General features: G+C 39.9%; 2 protein-coding genes across 3 annotated transcripts; one reads left to right on the forward strand and one right to left on the reverse strand.

Moving 5' to 3' along the window:
• The first annotated feature begins 234 nt into the window (after window positions 1–234).
• Window positions 235–27,986, forward strand: stxbp6l (syntaxin binding protein 6 (amisyn), like). Of its 2 annotated transcripts, XM_076756704.1 has the most exons (9): window positions 235–375; window positions 467–514; window positions 1,321–1,479; window positions 14,983–15,113; window positions 15,405–15,732; window positions 15,826–15,921; window positions 17,240–17,329; window positions 26,415–26,572; window positions 26,734–27,986. In XM_076756704.1, exons 1-9 carry the CDS (start codon window positions 315–317, stop codon window positions 26,755–26,757), a joined length of 1,095 nt encoding a protein of 364 aa, XP_076612819.1. In that variant the 5' UTR covers window positions 235–314; the 3' UTR covers window positions 26,758–27,986. The 2 variants fall into 2 exon arrangements, with proteins under 2 accessions (XP_076612819.1, XP_076612820.1); XM_076756705.1 differs by lacking the exon at window positions 17,240–17,329.
• Window positions 3,608–4,319, reverse strand: LOC143336623 (E3 SUMO-protein ligase KIAA1586-like). The gene is made up of 2 exons (XM_076756888.1): window positions 4,170–4,319; window positions 3,608–3,913 (listed from the first exon to the last, which is right to left on the reverse strand). Exons 1-2 carry the CDS (start codon window positions 4,317–4,319, stop codon window positions 3,608–3,610), a joined length of 456 nt encoding a protein of 151 aa, XP_076613003.1.

The following is a 27,986-nucleotide window of genomic DNA, read 5'->3' on the forward strand; positions in this document are numbered from 1 at the left end:
ATAGTGTGAGTAGTGACAGCACAACAAACCCTTGGCTTGACTGTGATGAAAATCATAGGATATTTGTGCAAATCTAATACACATTTACAGATCTGAATTCATGTTTGCAGATTCCTGGAATGTATACAAATACAAATTGAGAATCAGTTTCAGATACAGTCTCCATAGAAGATCACCACACATCAATTTTCTCAGCTGGTACCAACCCTGCCACTGCAGTTAAAAAGCCAGTCTGCTCTGGCTCTGTCTATGAGACAGATGGAGACTGTTCTCTGACTTGCACCCTTTTACCACGTGCATGCCAACCTCTTGAAATGGGATGGACTGTGGATTATTTGCGCCTTCAGAGCAAGGCACGCTGTTTGGTGTACTTGGGTAATTCATGATGGAATCCTAGGAAAATTTAATGAATTTAACAGACTGCCAATTTTACATTTGGGCTAACAAGACAGTCTTCCTTTGGTAGACGCCACTACAAGGTCAGGCTTTTGGGTGGAGAAAACTACGACACCAGGTAGGCTTAATTGTAGGTAAAGACTTTTTGATTTACATATGTAGAATCATTTCATAAACGCACAGTTGGAAATGAAAAGATTAATCTATCATTAGCTACTTTTTAGTGTCTCTACTAAGTAGGCTACTAAAATGCATGTTTAACAGTGGGTGTATCATCTGGTTACCTTTTAAAAATGTAACTGATTTCCATCAGTATCACTGTTTCCAAGAGCTGAGGTGACATTTTCAGAGGTCTTGTTTTCTCTGACCAGAGCAAAATGCAAAGACACTTTACTGTGATAGAACACAGAGAAAACCAGCAAATCCTCACAATGGAGAGACAGCATCCAGATAATGATTGGTGTTTGTGCTGGACAAGTGACTTAAACAATAAATTATTAGAATTGCTGTTGATTCATTTTCTGTCAGCTGACAAATCACTTCGGCAAACAATTTCATATCAGATGATGTCATGAGCATTTTTACATGTGTTTTTATTCATCTTATATTACTTATGTAAGTGCTGATGTCTTACACACATGAAGATACGAACACCAAAATATTTTTTGAATAGTTGTGAGTCAATGAATAGTCACTATAGCACACAAAAAAGTAAACACACAAAGTGCTGTATGAAACCATTATACTGTGAAGTATTCAAAGTTATTGTTAACTTGTGTTTAAGGACCACATGCAGACTTGTTGGCAGAAATCCATTCGTCTGTTTTTTCTAACTTCAAGCTCTATTAGTTGTTTTGCCCATATACACTGCAATCTCTAAACAAGCCTAACAAGCACAGTTATGTCTGTCTATCACCTGTGCAGTTCACAGGACTACAATGAACATTCAGTCTACCATCAACAAAGAAGTCTTCCTCCCTCGTGATGAGCGGATGCTGGTGGCAGTGGAGGTGCGGAGGAGGAAAAGGAAGAGGATGTCTTTCCTGCCTCCTGAAGCCTACACCACATTCATCTGTGTTTCAGGTAAAATTTTGTAAAACAGAATTCACCACAGACTGCTCACCTCTCCTCCCAATGCATTCTACAGTATGTGTACTAATTCTAACCTTGTTTGTAGTGTCTTTAAACAGAAAGAGAAAACAAAATTAACTTGTAATTAAACCTTCTGACAAGCATTTTTCCAAATTTTCTTTTCAAACTTCAAATTGGCCAGAGTGACTTAATGTTGCAGTTTGATTTATATCTGTTAGTGCATGCCTTCATTTACAACAGTAAAATATGTTCACTTATTATTAATCACTTTCTTGAAAAGGGAATTTGTAGAGTTCAAGGTTTATTTTTTTTTCAAGGTTCATGGTTAATTTATTTGTCATTATACAACACAGAATTGTACAACAAAATGTAAGTTGCAACTCATTTATGCTGTACACAAAACATTTTTATGGTGGAGTGCAGAGGATGAGCTTAGGAAACAAGCTGCCCAGTAGCCTGGTGGTACAACAGTGGATACTTCTGTATCGCTTGCCAGATGGCAGCTGGGTGAACAAGCTGTTGCTAGGGAGGTGGCTGTGGCTCAGGAGGTAGAGCGATCATCTGCCAACCAGGAGGTTGGATGGTTCGTGGTCCACATGCCGAAGTATCCTTGGGCAAGATACTGAACTGCAACAAACTGCCCCTGATGCTGTGCCATCGGTGTGTGAATTCATATGTACGTCGTTTTGGTTAAAAGCGTCTGCCAAATGACTAATTGTAATTATAATTGTAATTGCTAGGATTAGTATTGTCTTTGAGTATCCTTTGAGCTCTGCACAGACACCTCGCTTCTCTGTTAAAGCTGAAGTTAAGAGCTTGGCATGCAAATTTTGCTTTTTTAAGTTTCCTTGAGAATTCCAATAATTTCTGAGCATTCTTAACCAGGGTAGAGATGTGAGATGACCAGTGTTGTGTGGTGCCTGAAGAAGTGGGTATACTGTTAATTTATGCCCCCTTTTTAAAAAAGAAAAAAAGAAAGCGGATAAACGGCCTGTGATAAACAGCCTCCTTTTGCATATTTACTTCACCCAAAAATGTGCCAGGAGTATTTGCACATTGTCACTTAACTTCTGCTGCTTGACTTCAAGGAGTAACGATTGTTACGAAATTAAAATTAGCCACAGAAGGGGTGCAGATTTTTGCGATCAATACTGGCACATAGACTGTAGGGCAAGACAACTACATAACTATGCATTTTGAGTGAACTATTCCTTATTCCTTAGTCCATCCACACATGCCAATTGGACAGCTATTCCCTCACCTTGTTTAGGTCTCTTGGAGTAGCTGATCTGCAACAGATAGTGTAGACCAGAGTGTGCCACCATTATAAAGTTAACCTGGTATTGTTGGTGGTGTGGCTGGTTTGTTGCAGCAAACATATTTTTTAAACCAGTTTCAGTAAGCAAATACTTCAGAGATTAAGTACTGCTATAACAATAGCAGAGAGTTAAGACAGGACAGATTATTTCTCATACTGTGGCAATGCATCCATGTCCATGTTTCACCTTCAATAAAAAACAAATCAAAAATTAGACAAACTCAAAAATGTACAGTGCTATAAAGGCACATTCCGATAAATTCGGTTTCAGCAGCTGAATGCTATTTACAAAGATCAGCCATATTCAGTACCTCTTAAGGTATATATAGCCTAAATATTGTAAATATCAAATATCATCATCATTCAAAGAATCCAACAATATATTCAAAACAATACATCACAAAATAACTAATTTTTGTTAGCCCACACTCAACCCAATGCTGGTTTTCTAAATAAGTGCTCATATTTTTGGCTCAAGGGACTTAATATTAGGTAGGTACTTCGGTACGTAGTGCAATACTTCTATAAACATCAAATTACAAGATTTATTGTCAGTGCAGGATCTAGAATCAAACTTGGAAGTAGGGGGGGCTGTTGATGTTAATCATCATTAAGTTTGAGACCAGTAGGACAGCCTTCTTGTCTGTGCTTATATTGTTCATAAGGCTAAAGTTCCTCTCACACTCTGCTGTGCTGACAGGTAACATTTTCATACAGTTAAGGAGCGGATTTAGGTCCTTGAGCTCTTTCAGTAGTGCTTGCATTCCATTCAGTGCTTAGTCTTTGTACAAGTTAAATCGCTCACACAGTTGCATCTAAGACTCTACCAATGTGAAGAAGTTGTGAGCTTTCTTCAGCTGCTGCATCTTTCAGTTCACGTTTATTTTTGTTTGACATCCTATACAGAGAATATAGCTTCTGCAGAAAGTGATTGACAGAATTTACCTCATAAACTGCATCTGACACAGCTAGTTCAAGTCTATGGGTCATACAGTGCCATACAAAAAGTTCTGGGAATCTCAAGGTCAACCTGGTTGCTACTCCTGACTTTTTTCCTAACATGATGCTGGCTCCATCAGATATAAATGTTACCAAGTTTTCATTCGTCTGTAAAGCCAGCATTGGTTAAACGAGTAAACCCTCTACTATGCTATCTGCTCTCTGATTTTCCAGTTCAACAAGCTCAAGAAATATGAATTCAGAGCTTTCCTCTTGAGTTGATGCTTTAACTGAAACTGTCATGACAGTGTTACGACTTAAAGAAGAGGCCTCGTCAATTAAGGCAGCTAACTTGATGATGCTGTTATGCTACTGATGATTTTGCTCTGCATCTCATTGTAGCATGTCTGGTTGTTTGTGTTGCACTGTAACGTGAATGAGGTATTGAGCGCATCTTTATACCATTCAATTCCTGCAGCTCAATGAGGCTCTCATGGTCAGAAAAGGGTCTGCACTTCTTGGCCAAATGGTAGGCTTCAGTCTCCTTCATATAGGACTCAGTCATGGCCTCCATCGCATTTTCAATGACCGCCAGAGCATGATTTTTTTTTTCTGACAGACTTGTCTCTCTACTTACCTAGCTAGACACTTGAATTTCAAAGCTCATCCATTCTCTCTCTCTCTCTCTCTCTCTCTCTCTCTCTCTCTCTCTCGAGATACACCTTATCCTTGGGGATCCCAATAGAGTTCACACTACTATAGACCAGACACCATATGAAGCATAAACAATGTAACTACTTTATTCACATCTATGTAGTGTCCATTTCTCCCATATACATACAAGCACACAAACACACTATATATATTTCTCCGTGTCCACTGTTTTAGAAGCTGCCAAAACTAACATCTACCTAAGCCTACCCAATTTTCTGTTTTTGTATCCTAACCAAGGGTTCTTGGATGTAAAATCTCCTCTCTGTTTGGCTGTCCGCAGGTCTGCAAAGTCATTACGGGTGTCTACAAAAAACAACATGAGTGATTGAACTATAGGTTGTAACAATGGAAGGAATTACCGTAATCTGAACATGATTGAACTTAGTCAATTCACAGAAGAATTCCAAAAAGACTCACTAACCAAGATAGCTGCCAAAATACTGCAAAAATAATAGAAGCATTCAAGTAATTGTGAGACGCATATTCTATTTCTAGTTTGTGGTGCCCTGCTGCAAAGTTGGTCCCCTCAATGTGTGACTGACTGTTTCTGCCATGACATACAGTAACGTTAACAGGCAAATGGTAAAGTTGAACCCTGACATGTTATTAACATAATTTACAAGGTCCTGCTGCTATTACAAAGTGCTAACTGTGGTTGACATCGTCTTTTAAATTGTAACGGTAGTTGAAAAGGCAGCATCTCTGTCGGCATCCTCTCTGACTGGGCTGAGAGAAGGAGCGGCAGCAACAGACTCATGAGCAGGAGCATAAACTGAGCTATTGTTAGCTGAGCTGCTGGCTAGCACCGATGTAATGTTTGTATTTCCATTGTTAAGTGAGGTGTTGGCTAATGGCACCGACGTAGCATCGCAAGGTCGTTTTTTCTGGAAGCAGATAGTTGTCTGAGTCGCTTCATATTTCTTTCATTTTCTTTCTTCTTCTCTCATTAATTTGATTACTGACTTTATTATTCAACAGGGCAAACAGGCAGACCACAGGCAACATTTATTTTCCTAGGATGGCATTGGCAACATATGACCTGCACTACTCTGCCTCTGATTGGCTTACCCTGATACCCTTACTGTCTCTGCTTTGCCTCCTTGATTGCAGCTTTCAGTCTCGCTCTGGCGTGTTGTATGCTTACATGACCAAAAGGCAGACATTTTGGCTTTCATCCAGGCTTCTTGGTTGGGGATTCATGTGGTTCGCCTGGGTGACAGTATCCCTGAACATGTGCTAATGAAATGAAATAAGCCTGTTTCAGCATTACCCGGAACGTCTTTCCACGGGTTTAACCTCACTGGGGGTATTATCTGTGTTAGGGACAGCCCAAAGCTGCCCCAGAAAGAACCACTCTGTTGTGGTGCTGTGAGGACTAAAGAACAATAATAATAAGCTTTATTTGTGTACCACGTTTCAAACAAGAATTGCTTCTCAAAATCACATGGACCACGTGCTTCACACAGAAAAAAAAGTTGGTCGAGTGAACATAAAAAACAGGCATAGAAAATTAATGTAATATAAGATCGAAAATAAAGGCAATTTGATGTTATAATGTGATAAAACTAAGGATGAAAATGACGCATGAAAGGTCTCCAAATTGTCTTATTTCTTTACTACATTGGCAGTCAACTATTTGAGACTTAATAGGCGAGCATCTACAAAGAATTTGACGCTGTGTGCACACTCTACCAATTGATGCCTTTGACCAAAAAGCATATTCACAATTCAAATTCACAATGGACACAGATTCACCACTGACCTGTTTCAGGTTTCATTCACTAGAATGTCTTTCTACGGGTTTAACCTCACAGGGAATTATCTGTGTGGAAAGAAAAAAGAAACACACGCACCACAGTCTTTTATGAAGTTAATGGATAACATAAGATAGAAATTTAAACCCACTAAATAGTGATAGCTTAAAATAAAAAATAATGAAAAGTGTGTTCCAACAAGAATATCACATTCACCAAGTGCTTTGCATAGAAAAAACATAGAATGAACATAAAAATAAGGACATAAAGACAGAAAATTTATGTAAAATGAGATGGAGAACAAAACCCACTTCATAATAATTGTAAAAAAAAAGGTAGAGTAAGGATGAAAATAACAACAATGCATAACTTAAGATGGAAAATAAGACAATTGAATAGCAGTAATAATATTAAATTAAAAATAGAGTACATAGAAAATTCAAGCTAAAATACAATAAATTAGAAGAAGTACAGCAGTGCACATGTGTGAGGCAAAGCATAAAAGTTCCAGACCTGTAAGAGGAAAGTCATAGTTTGTTAAAGGCTAAAATGACAACATAAGTTTTTAGCTTTCTTTTAAAAATATTCTGCAAGCTGGCTTCCCTGATATACTGTATATTATGTGTTGTGTTCCAGAGCTTCAGGGTGTAATTGACAAAGGCTGCTTCCCCGATTTCCTTTTGGCTGTTGCTGGGAACCTACAATAAACCAACAGATGATCGCAGCATTCTTGAAGGAAAACAATGGACATGGGATTAAGAAATGTGGCTTGATCCTAGCCCATTAAGCACTATATATAAAAGGAGGAGGACCTTAAAATCAATTCTACATGTTCTGAGAAGCCAGTGCAAAGCAGTTAAAACTGGACTAATGTGCTCTCTCCTCTTGGTTCTTTTGGGAGGCCAGTAAATAATGCCTTACAGTAATCGAGTAGGCTTGAAAATAATGGTATGAATCAGTTTTTCTGAGTCTTTTTGATTTACAAATGAGTTGTACTTTAGCTATGTTTCTGAGGTGGAAAAATGAAGATTATTAAACAGCATCTCAGTTTTTGTTTAGAGGTGACTAGTAGGATTTCAATTTTGTCCTCATTTAACTTCTAGACATTATTGCTCATCTATTTATTTATTGCCAAAACGCAGTTGGTAATGGAGTCAATAGCTGCAGCATCATTTGGTTCAGCACAGATGTATAGTTGTGTATCATCTACATAACTTTGGAAACATAAATTCTGCACTCTAATGATGTCAACAAGTGACAGCATGTATAGTGAGAACAGTAATGGACCAAGGCAGCTCCCTTGTGCAACACAAAGTCAGGAAGACCAGCCAACTGTTCAAGATGATTGAAGTTATCATATCACAAGCTGCACTTAGGTGTAACAGGATCAAAATTGAGACCTTCTTTTCATTAGAACTTCAGTAGAATTTCTCTGAGATATTAGTTTCTAAAGAAAGGAGTTAATTTGCACTGAAGCTATCTATTGAATGGAAGATTGAACATTGGCCTATAGTTGGTGGGTATGTTACTATCTAGGTTGGATTTCATTCATAAGGGTTTCACAACAGTTGTTTCAAACGCATCTGGTAAGATGCCTTTTTGCAGAGATGTATTTATGATCTTCAGGACATGACTTGAAACATCCATTTTGAAAATGCTGTAGGTACAGGGTCAACACATGAGGTGGACAAGTTAGATTCAGTAACAGTCTTGCAGAGCTCAGTTAATGCAATACAGGTGAATTTTCCCGTGGTTGCATACATTAGAGTTTGACGTCATCTGTGTTTACATCAGCACCAATGCTGGCTCTAAGTGAGACAATTTTGTTAATGAAGAACAATGCAAGTTCTTCACAGTTTGATGCAGAAAACTGTGGGTGGGTGGGTGGGTGGGTGGGGGCAGTGTTGAGTGAGCATGGTGTCTGTCTCATTTTTGATGGACACTTGAGTGATGATGTCTGTGGTTATTTTTGTTTAACAGGGTATCTTTTAAAAACACATCTGGTTTCCCTCACTTGACCTTTTAGGTCACAGGAGAGATGGGATTTTATTTATTTATTTATTTATTTATTTATTTATTTTGGTTATTAACTCCAGTCCTCATTATGTATAGCAAATGTGAATTCATTTTCATAATTTTAACTCTCTAAATGCCAGTTGATTCACATAGTACTATATTGTAGTATTACACAAGACATGAAGTATTTTCTATTTGATAAATGCCAAGTGGATTTTGTTTTTTGTGGATTGTCAGTCGGGATATGTCAATGATTAGCTACAACACTGATTTTGATAAATTCTTATTTTTTGTGCTGTTACAAAAAATACACAATTTTCCTCCTAGGACCTTTTAGGTTCCAGTATTATATTATTATTATTAGTAGTAGTAGTAGTAGTAGTAGTAGTATTTTGTCATTGACTCCTGTCCTCATCATGTATAGCAAATGTGAATTCATTTTCAGAATTTGAACCCCTCAGTCTGAGTACTGTAACAGCACTGTCGCCCTCGCCCAGCCATTGCTGGCGGCTCCTCCCCTTGCTCTCCCCAGGCTGCATTCAGCAGAGCCTGGCGTTGGATTTCAGGAGACCACTGTGCTGCTGCTGCATTAGGCCACCTAAGGGTGAAAAAAGAACACATATTTTTCTTCATCATACTCATACTCAATATATCATTCATTCTTTCTAAGGATGCAAGAAATGGGCAACCCAATGGGACATTTCGTCTTTTTCTGCCCCAGGGATGATGGATAGTTTCTACCGGGCTCTGAGGCCTCTAATGCCGGCATAGCACTCCAGCCTTCCCCTTGGAAGCTCCAGTACAGTAATAATAATGTAAATAATATATGAATAATTCTAAATAATAATAAAAGCCTACCTTTTCAAGATTATCGACACGGCCTTTGTTTCTGTTGTAGTCCATGATTACGGAGCGACCGCAACTTCTCCCTGACAAACAGGGTGTTTTATATCTGCTGAGCCGTAATGCTTACTCCGCTCGCAACAGCCAAAAAGCCACCAGCTAGGCCTCCTTCAGCCGTCTTGATCAAGACAGCGTGTTGTCAAAGCGAATCATTGCGCCTATTTTTTCTGATTTTGTGTGGCTGGGAACAAATAAGTGGCCAGGAATAAAGCTCAAAGCTCCCATGGCGCAGAGGTTGTGGTGTGGCCTGGTCGACGAGCTGCGCACTGCAGCCCTAGTGACGATTACCATGGCTTGCTCCAGGTTGAAATGCGGCTGGAAACGTTGTTCCATGTTTGCAGACAAGTAGAAATGTGCAGTTCTGGCCCTGGCTAAAGTTTATAGCTTTATTACCAGGTGCAGCTGCATAAACAAATGCCTGCTACGCTGCGAGCACTCTTCAACTGTCTGCCACGCCCCATCTGCACACTAACGTGACACCTCCCCCTTATCCTCATCGGCCAAACAGTCGGCTGTTTTGCAAACCAAACCACCCCTGAGGCCTGTGCTCGCTTTGAACAGAGACTCCCGAATTTTCAGGTTCAGCCAGTGCTGCTTTTCGTTGCTGGTAGCCGTTACACTACAGACCACATCTCTCTTGCACACACACACACACACACACACACACACACACACACACACACACACAAATTTCTCAATACTCACACCAGACTCTGACATCCATAGCACACACCCAAAATTGTTTAAGTTGAAATAATTAATTCCACTGTCCTGCTGTCACTGTTATAACCCATTAGTTCAAATGCGGCTTTTATCCCTCACAATTGCCTCCATGCAAAACATGGGTAGATGGTGCCGTCTGGTGGATTTCTTTTGTTGCAATTTTGAGCCTCTGAATGGCAGGGATGCAGAGGAATTAACAGAATTTCACATTTTTGCATTGCAATGGCAGTAGAATGAAAATAAGTGGCTTTAATGATAGTTAATGGGACCTAAAAGGTCCAAAAGAGGATGAAAATGGCACTATTGTCTACACAGTGTAAAATTTTGTCAACACAGTTTTCAAGCTAGAATTCCAAAATTCATTAAAAATGCAAAACCTTTGCCAAATTTCACCATCTCAGCACAAGATCCAAGCAAAAAAATAAAACTGTAAAACCCTAAAAGGTACCAAAAGTATACAAGGGTTGCCCATAAAGTTGGAATAATTTTGTTTTCAGACATTCCTATTTAAATGCATCAGTAATCACTCAATTTACTTTGTGTCCCAATTTGGTGCTATAAAAGACAAGATATTTTTTGTGTTGTCTGTTTCCTGCCCAAAGCCTGTATGCAATAGGTCCATGTTGTTAGAATTGTCTGAAATAATTTTCAACCAAGTTTGACACAAAACTTTCCTTGCCTATACCTTCTCCGATGCTACTGGCAATACGCCAAAGAGTGGTTGCATTCCGACAGGATGGACACAAACAAGCTGATATTGCTGATTTGCTTGGAATATCCCAGGATGTGGTCTGTAAAATCCTCAAAGTTCATCGAAAGGAGGGTCATTTGTGGTCACAATAATCTCCAGGATCACCGCGACTGACTACCAGATGAGATGATCGGCAACTGCTTAATCTGTGCTGTAGAAACTGGAAAATGCCAGTGAGCCCTCTTCATCATTTGTGGAGAAGACACCATGGAATCAACGTTTCCTGCCAAACTGTAAATCAAGGGTTGCTTCAGCATGATTACCGAGCAAGAGGAATGACCAAGTGTCCATACCTAACTGTTCAACACAGAGTTGCTCGACTGCGCTGGGCTAGGGAACACAAAAGATTACAGCTTGGGCACTGGCGACATGTTATCTTTATGGACGAGAGCCGCTATATCCTTAACTATACAGATGGAAGACAATGGGTTCAGCAATTATGTGGTGAAAACCTTTGCGATGACTGCATCCAAGAAACCACTTAAGCTGGTGCCGACTCAGCGATGGGATGGACCGGGATTCATTACGGAGGAAAGACACCATTGGTGGTGCTGGATGGAAACGTCAACACCGTCGTGTACAGGGACATCCTGGAGAACTGTTGCTTCCCACATGCAAGACGGGTCTATGCTAACAACTTTTGTCCACAAGATGACAACACTAGACCACATAGGGCAGCTGCAGTCAGAGAATATCTTGACACAGAGGGGGTGCAGCATATGCCATGGCTCGCTTGCTCCCCTGATATGAACCCTTTTGAGCATGCCTGGGATGCCTTACCCCGTGTTCCCACCAAACGCGATGTCGCAAGATCGCGCAACAAGATTACATACAAAGTCAATGCAAAATGGCGGGCGACGCGCTGGACGCGATCGCGCGGCGCGATGGACGCGTTGGCCGCGAAAATCGCTCCCATCGCGTCGCCCCATTGCCTCATTACGACGGAGGATTAGGGCCACATTAAGGGAAAAAAAAATTAATTATTTACGAGATTAAACTCATTAATAAACGAGAAAAAAATCATTATTAACGAGAAAAAAAGTCATTATTAACGAGATTAAATTCATTATTAACGAGAAAAAAGTCATTATTTACGAGATTAAAGTCATTATTAACGAGAAAAAAAGTCATTATTAACGAGATTAAACTCATTATTAACGAGAAAAAAGTCATTATTAACGAGATTAAACTCATTATTAACGAGAATAAAGTAATTATTTATGAGAATAAAGTCATAATATTCAAACCTGCTACTTTTGGAGACACTTGCCAAAATGAGGGCTACAAAGGATTTGTTGAGTTCTATTTTAGGATAGGTTTCATAAACAAGGAGTCATATTTTACATTCCGACTCATAAATTTACGGGAGAAGTCGATGGGAGAAAACGCCAGAGACGGGTGAGGACGGTTGATGTACTACACAGGGCTCTCATGTCTCACGCATTGAGCGTGACAGTCGGTCTTTTGTCACGCACTCCCACCGCACATTGTATTTCTCACGCTGTGAAAAAATACTGGTAAATTTCTCTGGTGCACCGTTGCTATGGAACTGGGGGGAATCAAGCACGTCTGCTTTGGAGTCAGCCTGTCACTTACATGTCAATCAAAAAAGTAAAGGGGCGGGCTAAGATAACGCAACAACGAATAAAAAAGAGCATTATTATCACGTGATTCTGCTACAGCGGAAACTGATCAATACTTGCCCATTGATCAGAGCATGGAAAGGAGTAAGTCGTATCTTGTTTTAATAAATTCACACCTTGTTTGACACAATAATAGTAACAATAATAATGACAACTTGACTGCTGTCAAGAATGTCAGAGAATGTTGACCAGATAATTAGCTGTCGGGGGGTGTCACTCTTGCCTGCATTCAATATTATGACTTTATTCTCATAAATAATTACTTTTTTCTCGTTAATAATGAGTTTAATCTCGTAAATAATGACTTTTTTCTCGTTAATAATGAGTTTAATCTCGTTAATAATGACATTTTTCTCGTTAATAATGAGTTCAATCTCGTTAATAATGACTTTTTTCTCGTTAATAATGAGTTTAATCTCGTTAATAATGACTTTTTTTCTCGTAAATAATTAATTTTTTTCCCCTTAATGTGGCCCTAATCCTCCGTCGTACCTCATCGCTTCATCGCTCGAGTTGAAATAATTGAACTTTTGCGGTGAATTCGCGTGAAGACGCGCCGCGACAGCCTATCAGCGTTGAGATCGTCATCGACGTGCTGACGTACGGACGATGGTGGTTATCTCAGCCATGGTCGACGAGAGAATGAAATGGCGGAAGAAATGCTGTTGTTTGGACGGGCTCGTTGCGCGACGCGATGCTGCGACAGGGCGTTTTTTTGCATATTGGACCAGCATCAAAACTGGAGCGTGTAGCGCGACGCAATTTCATTTGACGCGCGATTAAATCACTTTCATCGCGTTCGGTGGGAACACGGCGTTAGGCCGAGCCATCAGTGAGAGGGACAATATTCCTCAAACTCTGCAGGAGTTAGCCCAGGCTCTGAGTGAGGAGTGGGATGCCCTGCCCACTGACAACATCAACAAGCTTGTGGACATTATGCCACAAGACTTATTGCACTGATCCTTGTCAGGGGTGTCCATACTCAATATTAGAGACTGTGTAGAACTTTTGTAAGCATGAAATCTTGAATATGTTGTAGCAGAGCATGCCCTGTAACTGACCTTCTTCCCCCTGCATTCCTTCAGGAGAGCAGGAGATGACAAACATTTCAACTACAAAGGGTTAAACTGATTTTCATGGAAATTCTCCTCCTTGACAATAATTTCGTGGAAAGAGGTAAAAAATATTTTATTCCAACTTTATGAGCAACAGTGGAGTTCGTGAATTTCATTGAGTTTCAGTGTGAGAGCTTTCACTAACTCCTTGATTGTTAATTGCTGTGGAGGTTGGTTCCCGGGAGAATAGTGATGAATAGAGGGATGACAGTGACACCCTCTGAATGCCTTAGGTGTTGTGAACAGAGGGTTGGGTGAGACTTTCTGCCTGTGTAGGCTGATCTTGGCACGTATCTGTGCATTCTTGTGTTGGGACAGCATGCCAAGAGCATATCATTGGTTGGGGTGTGAAAAGAGTGGAATACACTCTGGGTAAGGTGAGGCACTGGGACAGTTTAGAAAGAGGCGGGGAACAGGCAAACCACAGTCAGATGGTTGGGGAATTGGAAGCGGGACACAGGCAGAGTGAAGTTAGCCACAAATGGGCATTTATTGATACTTCTCTTTTCAAGTTCGGTGTACAGGAAATTAGTTTGCAGGTGTGTGTGTGTGCTGTAACTACAAAGGAACCAAAACATCCATTAGAAAGAACACACATAATTCCCCAATCCACAATACTGGCGGTACTGCTGCACTCGCGGCTACTTCAAAACGCATGCAGATGTCGGAGATACAGCCCATCATCAAAGACGTGAGGAAAGGGAAACCACACTCACGTTTCAAAGACTCACACAGGACTATTTCCGCATTTGGGGCAGGGAATGTGAAAACAGCGCGATGGCGTGGGCTGGTTAACCAGGAAGTGAGCGAGGATTTTCTACAGGGTGAGCAGTCTGCAACCAGTGATGATTGAATGTACCCCATCAGGACTTAAAGTGGTTTGTGCAGTTCCAAAAGACGTTCTTGCATGCTTGGTTATAGAGTCTGCAATCAGAATGGTATTTTGCTTATGAAGAGTCAGTGGTTTGTACTTGTTTTGCAATGAGAGTTTTGCAATGAGAGTTCAGGTGATGGAGTGAGCGTTGGTGCCCTCTGTTTTAATTTATTGGTAGATTTGCCATAGCAGCGGACGATGTCAACCCAAGTCCTAATTGAAGTTGATGCTCTTGGTCTGTTTAGTCACCAGTCCTTCACTGTTGTATATGGCATGCGGGACCTGGAGAGGCTACACAGAAAGTTGCTGGGTTAAAATCAGACCGTTTCCGCTCTTTTGTCCACTTGCGGCTCCTGGCACCACACTGTGGCAAGGACATTTGTTTTTTCTTATGTTATCGAGGTAAAATCTGTTTTTGATCTTCTATCTATCATAAATTTCCCTCTTATAATTACAGCTTCTTGTTCTTGAGTCTACAGGGACATAATCTCTTGCTGCATTCACTTGCACTTGGCCATTTGAAGTTTGCCCTTGTAAAATTATGACCAGGCACAGCTTTTCAGGTACTTATTTTAAATTAGATTTTCCCAAAGAGGGATGGCAGCTGGGGTGGCAAAGCATTTTTAACTAATGGCAGCTGCCACCACATGCCACCTTGTTTGATCTGCCCCTGGATATGAGTTTTTTAACTTGTAATAAAAATAGAAAAACTTTTCATTTTCTGTATATGATCTGTTTACCTAGTGACAAACACAAGGCCACATCAGCTCCTCATTACAAAGGTGAAAAAGTTTGGTGACTCATCCTCCTTCACCAGGAGGTCCCATTGGACAGTGGAGCACCTCAGACAGGTCAATGGCATCAACCCCAACAAGGTCAGTCACATTCAGACATTCTGTCCTTACCCCTAGTGGTCTATCAACATATCTTTAACAATACGTGATATATAGGGACCCCAGCTACTGCTCAGCAAAATCTTGGCTGTCCTGGTTCCACAATGGTGGAACAAGCTTCCCACTAACATCAGGTTGATGTACTTGCATGAATCTTGCAATTTTGGGGTTGCATTCACATTGTTGAGTGCACTTATAGTAAGTCACTTTGGATAAAAGCATCAGCTAAGCAAATGTTTCCTGGATTCATTCTACTGTACTCTGCTTTTCCAGGACAGCCCAGAGTTTGACTTGGTATTTGACAATGCTGTGGACCAGTGGATAGCTAGCTCATCAGCAGAGAAGTGTATCTTCATCCAGATCCTGTATCATGCCTGCCAGACCTACTGGGAGGGAAAAGCAGGGAATTTGGGAAAGGCAGGGAAGCTAGGCAAGGAAGGCCGCCAGAGGAGAGGAAGTCAGTGTGCTCCTCATGAGGTCCGAGCTGGTCCTGGTGACTCCCCACCAAGTTCTGTATCCAGAACCCTGCAGGCCCGACGAAAGAGCTATGTTCCTCCCAGACATCCAGAGTTCATCAACTGCCAGTCCAAACTCACAGGCGGTATTATCACATAATTACTGGGGTTTATGATACAAAACATGCTGTTCATATGTAAATGAACCCAGTTGTAATGTGCTGTCCTTTTTGTTTTAGATGCTTGCACCATGAATCTGGTCATCTACCGCTGCAAAGCCTTCTTGAATCGTTTGAAGAATATGATGGTTGCAAACCAGAGATCACTCGGCCGAGGTAAGGTTGTGATTAAAGGGACACCGAAGTCATGTAAATTTATTAGTCATGGTTAGTACTGCTCAGCCTGTGAAAACATTTGTATAATGTCCTCTGTGGCTCTGGAGGAGCTTTGAAAAGTCTGAGAAAATGACCTTAATGGTGTCACCAGGATTCCTTTCAATTGTGCTTGGGGATAACATATTTATATCAGAAATGCTGTGTGATGAACTGGAGGTGTGGAGAAATTATGGTATGTGAAGAAAGATGTGAGTGTTTAGTGGTTTAGTGAAAAGATGCTGTTACATTATGGGAAATAAAGGATCCATTATTTTTGGAGACTAGCCAATACTAGGGATTAAAAGTAGGGATAATTTGGGCTCTGCTACTTGACCATTCTGTTAAAAATATATTTCTCCTAAGTCCCTCAATTTGAATGATGTGACACACTAAATTACTTGAGTAATCCATTAACTCAATGGTGGAAACTACTAATTAAGAAATGCGGTAATTGAAGTCAAGCTAATATGAAAAATGTCTATTTAATCATTTTAGATGACAACCAGTCATGTTGTGCACCTATTTAAGAATAGCAGTGTCTCAATTCAGGGATTGCATCCTTCAAAGGCTGCATTTGAAGACCAAGTGCGTTATGACAAAGCTATCCTTTTTCAAAGACTCATTCAAATGAAGAGAATTGCACCCTCCTTTTCTGAATTTGGGGATCCAATGACTGGATCCTTCACAACCCAACCTATCCCAACATTCATTGTACACTGATGGCGACTGGATGTTTTTTCCCAAAAGACAAATATGATGGACTCCTAAAAGAAAGAGCAGCAGCGGCCAAAGATTACACTTTAAAATGTAAGTACTGGGTTTTAACTCACTCAAATATCAAAGATACGAATCTTAAAAAAGCAGGGGGAGTGAAACAAAAAAAATTCATTAAAACAATAGGCTACATTATGCTAGTGATGTTAAGTGATGTTGTTTGCTAGCTAGCTCACATTAGTTATTTAGAGCCACTGCACTTGATGCAGTTCAGCTGCCCACATCTGACCTAAATTACGGCCTTTGAAAGTAAAGCCTTTAAAGCCTCGACTTTTAAATTGAAAAAGTTCAGAGGTTGACTTATACATTACCAAAAATGAGGCAATTTTGTAGATAATTTATATTTCATATCATTTACATAAATGAATATCACTTCCTAAGTCTGGTACAAACATTGGAATTAATTACACAGCCCCCCTGAATTTAGTTGTCTTGCTGCTTAAACTGCTTTTGTTTGGTGGTGTGAAGCAAAACTTACTATGACATTTTGTTTTGTTTTAAGCAGAAAGGAGCATACAGCTCAGTTTATCAACTTGCAGGGGGAGAATGATCACCTCTTCACCGGGACCAAAATCTCAGCCAATGAAGCTTGGAGGTAAGGTAGTGATAGCCCATTCACATTATCTCCATTTGACCATCATGTAAATTAGCTCTCATCTCCATCGATGAACTGGGGTGGTGGAGGGGGGGTCAGCAGGAGGGCAGAGGTCACTGGTGTGACCGGCTTTAACTGGGAGATGTGAAAGGTAGGATGCACCCTCATGGATGCTGGAAGCTTAAGAGTCACTACTCAAGGGTTAACAATCTTGTCAATGACAAAAGGCCGAATATACCTAGGCAAAAGCTTGCGAGAATGTTCTTAGTAGAAAGCGTGGAAGATATGGCCAGTCTCAGACTGACAGGGGATACAAACAATCAGACAAATAACACTAAGGGAAAGGGGAATGGACAAAAACACTAGGAAAAGACAAAAGGCATATCCTATCACCTTTAAAAAAAAAAAAAAAAAAAAAAAAAAAAAAGATTGCTGGGGGATATCATTCCTGTGTCACATTTTCCAGTCTTACTAAATTTGCATCCACAGTTTAACATTATTAATAAGTCTTTTCTTGTGTTTTTACTCTGTGATTAGGACAATTCTGGAGAAAAATGACTTTTTGGTCAAGGTGGCTCCCTCACAGCCCCCCCCCCCAAATGGTACAATAATAATAATAATAAAATGAATAATTATTAATAATAATTTTAAATCAAGTTTATATATGCTTTAATCATACATGTTAAGAAACAGACTTCTGCAAAATTTGTTTTGCTGCTGCTGTTGTTAACTGCCATGAATGATCTCCTCCGCCTTACGACTGCTGCAACAACACACCAAAGCCAGGAGGAGGAGGAGGTGGGAAGCCATCCAGAAAGAGAAAGACAGAAAACGAGAAAGAAGATGACCTTGTTGAGATTATAAGAGAAGACATAACATTGCAGAGAGAGGCAGAGAAGAGATGACCACAAGAGAGCAGGGGAGCAGGGTGAAGATTGAACAGACTTTTCTCGAGAAATAAGTTGAAAAATAAATTGTTAAATTGTTATCTATTTATTGTTAAATTATTCAATTATTTGAGCATTTTTAAACACATTGTTTATTTTATTTAAAGTACTCTTTATTTATTTATGTGTGTTTGTTCAGCTGACAGGGAATTTCTGGACCTGGATGGACTGCCGCAATAAAGGGCAGACACCTGTGTAGACAGCTGGTCATGCTAACGTGCACCACTCACAGTCTCAAAACCATTCTTCCCCTCATGGTAAAAAAAATAATAATAATAAAAAAAAATTACAAAATAATTGATCCTGTTTGATTTATTATTCTTCAGCATTTAAAAAAATCCTGTTGAGTGATCCCTTATGTAGGCACAGAGGTGTGGATGACCTCCAGCACCACAGGAAGGTGTGTTTTTGTGAGCCCTGCAAACCCAGAAGTTACTGCCTCCAGGTCTTCAGTGAGCTTTGGGAGATGAGCTTGTGGAAAATGGCCCCAGCCTGCTTAGTGAGTCTGTCTATGATGTGGTGGACAGTGGAACAAGGCATTTCAAAAACTGGAGACCACCCTGTATGGTGCCCATTTGTCAGGCAGAGGAGAAACAACACTGTCTCAACTGTGGCACCCCATCTGTGCTAAGTCAAAAATTAGGCCATATGTCCTGCTAGTTATAAAACCTGTCCACCACAGGAATGCTCATGTTCATTTTTAATGTAATATAAACAATACCTAGATATTAATTGTTGACAGCTTTATAGATAAGGCTTAAAGCCTATCAATTTAATAGACCTTTTTAACTGATTTATGACATAGCCATTTTTTAATACCATACTGTTGGGTAGTTTAATCTACAGCAATGATAGATCATCATATATTTGTAGTGTCACTGTCCTGTCAATGGTCAACTTCATGAGCTCAGAAAAACAGTTCTCTGAGATGTAGTGGAGCAGAAGTATAAATTTGCGGAAAATGGAAATACTCATACAAGGACCACAAATTTGTACTGCAATACACTACGTGAATAAATGTACTTACTTACATTACACCAATGATTACTTTAAATATGAATTTATGTTGTCAAATTGAAATGAAATTAGCCCAATAAAATAGGTTAACTAACAGCTGTTAACTGGCTAATGTTAATATTATTATTGGCTAAAAGTGCACAGCTTAACCACTTTTATTTTATCTGGCCATGGTCCTCTCTCAGTCTGAGATACATCACAAGCTAGCGCCAATGTAGAAGCTTCTCCTTTTTTTTTCCAATAAATTGCAAAACAAAACAAAAAAAATATATAAAATGAAAAGTTTCGGCTCCATTTCTGCTAGTATTTCTACTACTGAGATTATCATTTGCAGTTGTCAAGGTTGGGCAACAGGAGTGGCACTTTGTGACACAAGGCCAGACTCTCTCATTTAACAATGTTCGGTTAAGCCTTAGTGATCTATGGAGGCCTCCATGATCCTTCAAATGATGCGGTCCCTGAATAGAGACACAGCTAATACATCTAAAAAAAAAAAAAAAAAAAGCAAAAAACTTGTTCTATCAAAATACAATCATTTTTTCCCCTGTGAAACCAAATATGATGTGCTTATATCAGCTTGAAACAACCAGTTGTAACCAACAATATCATGACATCCACCCGTCAGTCTTCAGAGCTAAGATTCATTAGTTAGCAACATCTTTGGGTTTTCCCCACCTTATACCTCATTCCATTTCCTCAAAATATTGTGGTTACAGGCCCACTGCCTAGAATTTATCTGTATCTGTTGGTGTACACTAAAGGCAGCAGAAACGAGGCCTCCACTTCTTGCAGTTTGAGGGGTATGTCTGCCTGCTCCAGTAATGGGGGTAATGAAGGTTTCAAAGGAGGCAAGTTACCCTCTATGATTGAAAGGAGGCTTGTACCCAAATCTAAATTACTGTACTTCTCCATATTTGTTATAACATGGCCACATCAATGTTCAAAACATATTACTCCAAATGTTATGTTCTGCCAGACTATCCTTTTTCACTTGGCAAAATATTACAATAGATAGTAGATACTCTTGAAATGCCATGTCATGTGGACTTAAAGACTATGGCAAACACAATAGCTCTTTACTAGAATGTATCCTCTTAAGTATTCAATTCAATTCAATTCAGTATTCCTTTATTTAGTCCCGCAAGGGGAAATTCCAGAGACGTAAATACGTAGAGAGTGTTTAGTTGTGTAAAGAATGAACACTACTGGTCTGTGCTTTTCATCTGTCATCAACATTCTGTTTGATCACAGTCACAGTGCCATAAACTCCTGCCATGTCTTGGTCGGGTGACTGGCAGGACTGCATGGATGACCCTGACCAATCACAGAACATCGTATTTCACAATCACACACAAGTTCAGATGTAATCAGGGAGGCAGGTGAAGCAACTGTCAGTCATGGTGACAGAAGTATTGTGTGTGATGCTGATGGTCCTATGGACTGAAAAAAAAAAAGACAAGAAAGAACAGCTGTGGACGCGATATAACCTTTAAAGCAAATGCAATAGGCGATGCCAGTCATTATTTATACATGTACTTGATGACATCTGGTTAACAATTATGATAGGTACAATGAGTTTCACATATAGTCATTTTATATCCATAGTTATCTATTTTATAAGAAGCAGGCTTGGCTGTGTGGGCTGCATCAAACAGGCTACTTTAGTGTTAGTTCTGGTATTAGTAGCGAGCTAACCATGTTGCTACTGGAGTAATGATAAGCATATTCTTGTAATTAGGATAATGTTATGAGAGCACAGCCAGCTACTCGTCGGGCAGATAAAGTGCTTCTGCTATTTCTAGCAAGCATTTGTCTTTTTTGGCTTGGTCATGGTACTCCCTTGAGGAAACATCAAATAGGCAGGGGGACTCCTGCCACAGCTCATTGAACTTTCCTCTCTCCTTCTCTTTCCTTATCCCAACTGACAGCAGTAACCTCAGTATTCGTCTTCCTCCTCTTCGCTGTGTTCGTCCTAACTGTGCTCTAGAGAGAGCACCTGATTGGTCAATGCTCAGGAACATGTTGTGCACGGCAGGTAATTTAGCATGTCAGACTACACTGGATATGGTATGGAGGCCCAATTGTTGTTCAAGATCGGCCAAAATGCTTGTTAGCCATGACAATATCGTCTCAAAATCAGGCTCGATTCGTGAAGTCTGATTCCGGCATTACTGTAATGTGATCATATGGGGTGTAACAGTACACAGTCACACTTCAGTTCATACCCAGGTTTAGAAGTCATACTAAAAATCACAAAAACACCAACAACATTCTTATCATTTATTTTGAAGAGACAGCAATGCTGTTTCATTTATGTATTTAACTGCATTAAACCGTAAAATTAATGTTTCCATTCACATCCCATACAATGGTAGAGTAATAAAAATACACCATCTTTGTCTTGTCTCTTGCTGTTGCTGTTGTAGCTGACTGAGAACTTGAACCACTCCTGAACAACCAATTTGAAGGATGCAGAAGGTTTGTCCAGCATTGGTGTTTCATTTGTGCTAGTGTGACTGACTTGCACGCCAATCAACTTGTGCTAACCTCTACAAAAGTTAAAAGTTTATGGACAGACCTTTCAGTCATGAACGTTGATTTCATATTAGGTGCAACACTCTATGTACCTCAACCATCTGGATGTGTCGGGTGTATTATTTTACTTTCTTTTGAAATGGTCACTGTACCAGAGTAGTCAGAATGCCAATTCCCTACAGCTGGGAGACTTTGTAATACATAGATAAAACCTTATACATATACTCAATTGAAACAGTGCAATATATTTCATGTTCTACCTCAGCAACTTCACTGATTTTTGTGAATTACACTTTTTCCAAACTTTATGCCAGCAACACGTTTCCAACATCAGAATCAGAATCAGAATCAGAAAAAGCTTTATTGCCAAGTATGATTTCACACATTCGAGGAATTTGCTTTGGTGAAGTTGGTGCTTGACACATCTACTAAAAATAAGCTATTAAAAAGTAAAATATATAGCAATATAAATATATATATACACAAGTCTGTTTTTTCAGGAGCAAAGTGTGTTTTTTCAGAAACACAGTCTGTTTTTTTTTTTTTCAGAAAGAAATCCAAGCTGAGCGTTAATGCAATGCATAGAGTTATGGCAATGTCAATGTGACAAGTAGAGGCAGAGGTGGAGTGTGAAGAATGTCGGGGGGGGGGGGGGGGGGGGGTTCTGGGCCTTATTGATAAGGTTGACAGCATACGGGAAAAAACTGTTCTTGTGGCATGAGGTTTTGATCCTGATGGACTGCAGCTTCCTGCCAGAGGGGAGTGACTCGAAGAGTTTGTGTCTGGGGTGAGAGGGATCAGCCAACATCTTTCCTGCACGCCTCAGGGTCCTGGAGATGTACAGGTCCCGAAGAGACGGGAGATTGCAGTCGATCACTTTCTCTACAGACCGAATGACACGCTGCAGTTTGCCCTTGTCCTTGGCGGTGGCAGCAGCGTACCAAATGGTGATGGAGGAGGTGAGGATGGACTCAATAATGGCTGTGTAGACGTGCACCATCATTGTCTTTGGCAAATTGAATTTCCTCCACAGCCTCACTTGTCCACTTCCTTGATGTCCTCACTACAGGTTTGCAGAGCTTTAGTTTCTGTCTGTACGCAGGAATCAGGTGGACCATGACGTGGTCAGAGTGGCCCAGTGCAGCATGGGAGATGGTGTGATAAGCATCCCTGACTGTGGTGTAACAGTGATCCAGAATATTCTCCTCTCTGGTCAGGCATTTGATAAACTGTCTGTATTTAGGGAGTTCGTGAGTGAGGTTACCTTTGTTAAAGTCACCAAGGACAATAACTAAAGACTCCAGGTTGGTCTGCTCCACACACAGTATCTGGTTGGCGAGCATACGCTGTGCGTCCTGCACGTTGGCCTGCGGCAGGATGTAAACGCCAACCAGAATGAATGAAGCAAACTCACGGGGTGAATAAAACTTAACTTACAGTTAATGATAAAAGATTCCAGGTCAGGAGAACAGTGCTACTGGATCACAGTCATGTCATTGCACCAACCACTGTTGATGTATAATCAGATTCCTCTACCTTTAGTTTTGCCGGAAAGTTCCATGTCTCTGTCCGTGCGGTAGAGTTGGAAGACTGCCAGCTGCAGCGTAGAGTCCGGTATTAATCCACACAGCCACGTCTTACGTAAACATGTTAGGATAGGGGCAACAAAAGCTGTGGAATGCTTCATACACACTTGTTTGGAACATTCCACAGGTAAACGGGTTCATTGGTAACAGGTGATAGTATCATGATTGGGTATTAAGGGGCATCCTCGAGAGGCTCAGTCAATCACAAGCAAGGATGGAGCGAGGTTCACCACTTTGTGAAACCCATGACTGTATAAAGGATATTGCTACATTTGCTCAGAAACACTCATTGAAACTGTTGTTGGTAAACACTGTTTGCAAATGATTGTATTCTGTTTATATCTACACAGTGTTCCATTTTCTGGAAGCAGAGTTGTACCAGAGGTGGATTTCACAGTTTCACATGTCAGTATCAATAACAAATCTCTCCATATGTATCTTTTGTGAATGAAAGTGAAACTGTAGCCATTCGTAGTCACTAGGAGATGAAGGATCGCTCTGTTTGTTCCCAGTCATTAGGTTGGGGGTGACTGTGAAAAGCAGGCAAATGTGTCCAGATGGTGACATTATGTCCACAAGTGTGATGAAAGTATAGGTTTATGTCACATTCAAGTCTATTTTTACAGTTACAATTAATCATTTGGCAGACACTTTTATCCAAAGCGATGTACATATGAATTCACATACTGGTGGCATCAGGGGCAGTTTTGGGGTCAGTGTTGGGGGGACTACCGAGGCCATGGATTGAACCACCGACCTCCTGATTGTTGGATGACTGCTCTACCTCCTGAGCCACAGCCACCCGATTTTAGAGGAGAAGGACTGTTCAAAATATTTCTAACATTGTTCCTTGGAGGAAGAATTGCAAAAACTCTTATCTCAGCATCAGACTATCCAGTATCAGTCTGACAACAATCTGACCACACAGACTGTAGCATTACCAAGGGAAAAAAAGCAGTGTGTGAGATAGTTGCTTTTTTGTAATACACGCACAGTGATCTTGGTGGCTGTGCCTCGGAATGTAGAGCAAGTCATCCAGTCATCACAGGGCTGGCACTTGGCATCCCCAGCTCCTCCTGTCTACATGTTGGAGTGTCCCTGGTCAAGATCGATGGTAGTGAAAGCAGCACATTGGCAGACCAGCAGTTTCAGTCCTGTGTCAGTGTCTCCACAAGATCAGTGCTGAAGCACAGCACTGGGTAGGCCAACTCATTATGGCAACACTCAGCGTCCAACCCACAATCACTGTAGTTCAACTACAAAGAATGCACAAAAATAGATTTCAAGCATAAAAATACAGTTTTGGTTATGTTTAAGTGTGTTAAGTGTGAGTGAACTGTGAGCCATTATGTGGCCAGTATAGAGAGATGTATTGATTAAATTTGAAAAAATCTGTTCTGAAAAACATGGCTATGTACCTTCTCTGACCGACGGGAAAAGCTTTATTCTATCAGGCAGTTCAGAATTCATAGCTACACCCCTAAATGGATATTTAGCAGAAGAGAGGAGGTATCAGTGCCTCGAATCCATTAAAAACATCTGCAAAGAAGAAGCTCAGAGTAGTCAGTGGTCAAACATTACCAACAATTTTCTTCACTAAACGGGTAGACTGATTCTGGGATTGACAATAACAAACTTCCAGTCACAGGTTTGTACCCTACCTTCACTGTATACCACCATGACTCCTCATCTCATGTCATCATGGGCTTGTGTCTCCCTGAGTAATTTTCCCTGCTGTCTTTTTTGTCTATTGTCCTCACGGTGCACCTCTCTGCTGTAAGAGAAAAGCGCCTCTGTGATGTGACGGTCAGATGAAAGGAGGCTTTGTTTATTTTCAGAGATGTCAGTACAATAGCTGGTCTTTAGGAAGCTTGGGGCTCTGAGACTGACAGGGAGCATGTTACACCATTGAACCCACTGACAGGGGCAGTGGTGGTAGACGTGCCAGGCTGCAGCAAGGCACCAAATTATAGTTCAACAGCATCTCCTGCTTAACCGCAGTCAACCTGTGACATTTGGTGCTATTGACAATGATAGTACAGTATGATGCTCTTGTGAATTATGTATGGAAAATGTCTGGAGAGTTCAGGATTCAGGGTTCTGTTCACAGGCACTTCAGAGGGGTAATACTTTCTGACACAGGAAGTGACAATCAAAATGTAATTATATTATATTTGATACAACTAGATACAAAACAGAGTTGGTAAACAGTCAACTCAAGAATCAGTTGATGGGAGTTTGTGAAGTTCCCCAACAGCAATCTGCTGAAATGAATTCAAGCATTTTCTTCTGTTTCTTTGCATTTTCTATGCCAATTGAATTGCCAATGAATTAGCAAGACAAACAGGTTTTGAGGAACACTTATTCATGGTTTGGTCCAAGAGAGCAGAATTTGTGTTCCTGCAGGATTTCAGATGTTGCCTAACTGTTATTGCCTTACAGTTCACTGTTTACATGTTTAGATTTATTTATCACTTGCAACTTGCATATGTTTTTTTCTGGTATATAGTTTATAGCTCTGGCTCTCTATCTCTCTTTAAGAATTGCTGTTATTCTTTGTTTATATACTTAGTTATATTGTATTATATCATAGTATTATATCATATTATCATAATCTATATCATATAATATGTATTATATATTATAATACAAATTATATAACTATATACTTAGTTATATATTTAACAATTGCTATTATTCTATGTTTATATACTTAGTTATTTTTTTTTTAAAGAAAATTCATTTCTCGTAGTTTTATTCTCATCCTTATTCTTCTGTATTGTATATATTTTATGTTTACATGTATGTTTAACCTGCTGCTGACTTTTCCTCAGCACCACTTCAGGACAAAGTTTCCTTTGATATGAGGAGTAAAAGTTTTGCATGGGGAGGGCTTATGTTCTATACACTATTTTGATGATTTCTTACTTCCAATACACTGACTGCTCACTTGAATAAATTTCTTTTTACATGCTTTCTCTTTTTTGTGTCTATGAACAGGTCAGCCTGTACAGCGTGTCACAGGGAGCAGTATGGGTAATGTCGTTCAGAGGGTGAATATGTCTCTGGGGGAACGTGGAGACAAATTGACTCGTGTTGAGAACAAGACTGTGGAGCTGATGCACAAAGCCCAGCAGTTTGCAGACACTGCTCACAAGGTGTCGTAAACATACATCTATCTCTACCAAATACACATTTTCTCTAAGCAAAATAATTGTTCTCTTTATTACATACATGTATATTATCAGAGTTCAGATTTGCACGTGTTTGCATGTTTTTTATTACAACAAACATATTTGATATTGTATTTCCCATGCAGCTGGCCCTGAAGTATTCAAAGTAGAGTATGCTGAAGGATGAATGGAGTTCTTCAAGATGTTAAAGAGGAATTCTGTAACATGAACACTAACACTGTCTGATGTGGTCTGGGCCCAGCAGCTGCAGCTAACGCCTCATAAAAGCATGTTTGTAAGAAGGCAGCTGAAGAAGAGTGACTCTCATAGGCTTTGGACTGTCGCTAAACTGCTCCTTTTCTAACCGAGTGCAAAAGAGATAACTAAATACACTATTCTTGTGATTTTACACATCTGTCTTATGGTTTGAGGATCATCTGCACTGTGTTCAGTTTGAATATTTTGCCTGATGAATCCCTTGCTGTTTATGAGAAAAAGACAGTTGTTAAGATAAGTGTTAAGATAATGTGATACGAGTTGAGATAAAGTTACTTAACATTGTTTTTCTGTGCATGGTTAGTTTTTAACACTCCAAATTGATATTTAATTCATTTCGTAATTAAATTGTTTTTACCAAGCACTTATTACATTGTCTGAAAAGATACCTGTCAAACCTAAGATCTACATGGCAGGTAGCACTGCTCAGGGTTGAATGGTGATTTATTTATTTATTTATTTGGTAATGTATCTTCACAAAGTTTGGACTTAATTGGATTGGCTGTACTAAATGTTTGATTTTACATTGCGCTGCACTTTGTTATTACCACTTGTTGTCATCATTCTGTATTCCTGAAATGTGTGTGTGCGCATGCAGTTTACTGCACAGTGCCCTGTCATGTTGTCAAATCTGTGTTCTATGTTGATATCAGTATGTCCTGAACACTCACCAAAATATCACTTTATGTTTTGTCTGCTGTACTGTGTCTTCTGGTCTGTGTATGTCTTTGTGGTTTTTAAGTTTGCATCAGATGTCTTGTCTTTGAGAGTTTGTGAAGGTGGATCAGGTAGGTTAGTGTATTTTAAATTGAGAGAACTTCTGTAGTGAGCAATGCGAGTGACACTGGTCTGTGTAGAAAAGTCAGGATGACTTAGAAGGTCCAAATGTTGACCTTAGTTGAAACCCTAAATGTTTACATTACTTGTCTAGTAATTTGGTGTAAAACTGATTGAGACACTGAGTTAAGTATTTGTTTCTATAAATTTAACTCAATTTGGACCTGGAGTAATTTGTTTATGCTTTCTTTATTGCTTTTGGCAACAGTTTAATGTATGTGATGTAAATGTCTCTGCTTAGTGGTACTACTTCTGTCTTGAACAAATTAAATAAGCCTGGACTTGT

Source organism: Chaetodon auriga, chromosome 18 (assembly GCF_051107435.1).
Source record: "Chaetodon auriga isolate fChaAug3 chromosome 18, fChaAug3.hap1, whole genome shotgun sequence".
Classification (NCBI taxonomy): Eukaryota; Metazoa; Chordata; class Actinopteri; order Chaetodontiformes; family Chaetodontidae; genus Chaetodon; species Chaetodon auriga.